Source organism: Nematolebias whitei, chromosome 4 (genome assembly GCF_014905685.2).
Source record: "Nematolebias whitei isolate Nwh7 chromosome 4, NemWhi1, whole genome shotgun sequence".
Classification (NCBI taxonomy): Eukaryota; Metazoa; Chordata; class Actinopteri; order Cyprinodontiformes; family Rivulidae; genus Nematolebias; species Nematolebias whitei.
Window position 1 is genome coordinate 20921108 of NC_056501.1, and position 3150 is coordinate 20924257.

The 3150-nt window shown below is 56.4% G+C and overlaps 1 protein-coding gene across 2 annotated transcripts in view; it reads right to left on the bottom strand.

The window, feature by feature from the left end:
* Positions 1 to 2802, bottom strand: part of si:ch73-233f7.1 (uncharacterized protein LOC100537710 homolog) — a 6172-nt gene extending 3370 nt beyond the window's left edge. For both annotated transcript variants that reach the window (XM_037675289.1, XM_037675287.1), the window contains exon 1: positions 248 to 2802. In XM_037675289.1, coding sequence (XP_037531217.1) covers positions 248 to 2761 — 2514 coding nt within the window. In that variant the 5' untranslated portion in view covers positions 2762 to 2802. The remainder of the gene's footprint in view (positions 1 to 247) is intronic.
* Between the last annotated feature and the right edge of the window lie 348 nt (positions 2803 to 3150).

Consider the following 3150-nt stretch of genomic DNA (forward strand, 5'->3'; position numbering starts at 1 on the left):
TTGTGTGTGTGTGTGTGTGTGGAAAAAGGCATGCTGTGAAAAGAAAATTACGCGTGGGAGAGACTGAAAATAAATGCTGTGTGTTTCCTCAGGTTGATTGGAAACTGCGTGCCATGCGTGGTTTGACCTTCACGGGATGGAATGTCACAAACTCACTACATACGCGTCACAGAGTGAAACCAGGTGGAGTGCAGCGGCAGCAGCACGCGCTCTAAAAGTGCTGTACTGTTTGCTGGGTTGACTGTACCTCGCAGGGGGTCGCGGCTCCGTTGTTCACAGACGCGCTCCGGCTGTTCCACGCGCCCTCCGCGCTCTTCGCCTCGTTGTTCCGCGGCGTGCTGCTCGGGCTGCACGGCTTCACAAACAGAAAGTCACTTTTGGCTGATTCGGGAGTCAGACACGCTTTATAACAATATGACTGAGAGAAGCTGCCGTTTCCATTCACCTCCATGCAGTTCGTGGGGACTTTAGCTGCGGAGGAGATCTGCAGGTTTAGGTTGGACTTTTTAAACACCTCAGGGGGCGGCTCCGGCTGAAACCCCCCGCAGCAGCAGCAGGCTAAGGGGGGCAGGTTATACCCGCTGTGGGTCTCTCTGTCCTTATAGCACTTGACCGCAGCCAGCACTATAATAGCCAGGAGGAAAATTAAAGAGATTGTGCTCAGTGACACGATCAAGTAGAGGGCGAGGTTTGAGGGGGGCTTTGGGCTGATGAGGTCTCCGAAATCTGACAGCGACTCTGGCACGCTCTCTACAACTGTGAGGACAATGGAGACAGTGGCGGACAGCGGTGGCTGCCCGTTGTCCTTCACTAACACCACAAGTCTTTGCCTTGTTGCGTCTTTTTCAGCCAAGCGGCGTATGGTCCTGATCTCTCCAGTGTACAGAGCCACGCTGAATAAAGCCGGGTCTGTCGCCTGCAGCACCTGGTAGGACAGCCGGGAGTTCTGCCCCGCGTCCGCGTCCAAAGCTGTTATTTTGGTCACCAGATACCCCGCGTCCACAGAGCGCGGGACCACCTCCGTCGCCACCGTGCCGTTTTTGGGCAGCGGAGACACGACGACAGGCGCGTTGTCGTTCTGGTCGAGGACAAAGACATTCACGGTGACATTGCTGGCGAGAGGGGGGAAGCCTGCGTCCTGCGCCTGCACCAGGATCTGAAAGTTTCTGAGTTGCTCATAGTCGAAAGAGCGCAGCGCGTAGATGTTGCCGTTGTCCGAGTTGATGGAGACGTAAGTGGACACGGGCATGCCCTGAATCTGACCCTCCAGGATAGAGTAGGACAGATAGGCGTTCTGGTTCGAATCGGGGTCGAACGCAGTGACGGAGCAAATGGAGGCGCCGGGGGCGTTATTCTCGGTCACATAAACTGTGTATGAAGGTTGGGAGAACCGCGGGGGGTTGTCGTTTATGTCAGACACTTGAACCAGAAGCGTTTTTCTGGTGGAGAGCGATGGAGAGCCCAGGTCTCGTGCGGTGAGGGTGATGTTGTATTCGGAGACAGTCTCCCTGTCCAGCGACTCGCTGCTCACCAGAGTGTAATAGTTTTTAAAAGACGTGTGGAGCTGAAAGGGAACGTTGCTCGGGATCTGGCAGTCCACGTTCCCGTTCTCCCCGGAGTCTCGGTCCATCACGCTGATCACGGCAATCACCGTACCCGGAGGCGCGTCTTCCTGGACAGGTGTGGACACGGATGTCAGGATGACCTCGGGCGCGTTGTCATTCACATCCAGGATGTCAACCAGCACTTTGCTGTGCACGGCCACAGCCGACGGCCCCCTGTCTTTAGCTTGTACGTAAAGCTCGTACACGCTGGCTTTCTCGTAGTCCACAACGCCCTTCACTCGGATTTCCCCCATATACGGGTCCACGCTGAACAGCTCGCGCACCTTGAGAGGCGCGTGCCCACTAAACGCATAGGTAACTTCCCCGTTCGAGCCCTCATCCAGATCTGAGGCGTTCAGTTTGAGCACCAACGTCCCTCTCGGTGCGTTTTCCACCAGACTCGCCCTGTAAACGGAGCGGTCGAACACGGGCACGTTATCGTTGGCATCTAACACTGTCACGGTGATGAGCGCCGTCCCGGAGCGTTCGGGGGAGCCTCCGTCAAACGCTGTGAGGACCATGTCGTGTTTTTTCTGTTGCTCCCGGTCCAGCGGGGTGTCCAGCACCAGCTCCGCGAACTTGCTCCCGTCGTTGCGCGTCTGGATGTTCAGCGCGAAGTGCGCGTTCGAGCTCAGCTGGTAGGAGCGCAGAGAGTTGGTGCCCACGTCCTGGTCCTGCGCGCTCTCTAACGGGAACCGCGAGCCGGGCGCCGCGGACTCCGTGACGTCGAGGTTAAACTCGGTCCACGGGAAGCTGGGAGAGTTGTCGTTCACGTCTAAAATCTCCACTTCCACTCTGTAGAGTTCTAGCGGGTTTTCAATGACCACCTGTAAGTGGAGGAAGCAGCTCGGGCTCCGTTCGCACAGCTCCTCTCTGTCTATCTTTTCGTTCACAAACAGGATGCCGTTCTCCAGGTTCACCTCCAGATATTGCTTCTTTGCGCCGGAGACAATCCGAAAGCGGCGCGCTGACAGCTTGGCCACATCCAAACCCAGGTCCTCTGCGATGTTGCCCACAAAGGCTCCGTGCTCCAGCTCCTCCGGGATGGAGTAACGGATTTGCGCCAGAACCAGGTCCACCACGCACGCACACAGGAGGAGACATATAACCAGACCAGTCACGGGTACCCAGCTGCCTCTGGAGAGTCTGTGATCCATTTCAGCGGCGTGCGTAAAAGTCACCTCACCCAGACATGTCGCGCGTCATAGAACCATGGAACTGGGAGGAAAAACAGACAAGAGCCCGATGTGGAAGTAAAATAAAAACCTCCAGATGTGGGTTTGTCACATCTGTTTGCTGTGGAAAAAACTTTGAAGAATACTGGAGAGGAGAGAACAGGGAGGGAGGGGAGAGCGACGGCGCCTCTCTCTGTGCGTAACGCTGGTGTGTGTGAACCGGGGAGGCTCTGCGCTTTGATTTTCCACTGTATTAAGCACACGCAGGCGCTGGTGGGGGGCGTGTGTGGGAGAGGGACAGAGAGGGAGAGAGTTTGTAGGAGTGTGTGTGTGTGTGTGTGTGTGTGTGTGTGTGTGTGTGTGTGTGTGTG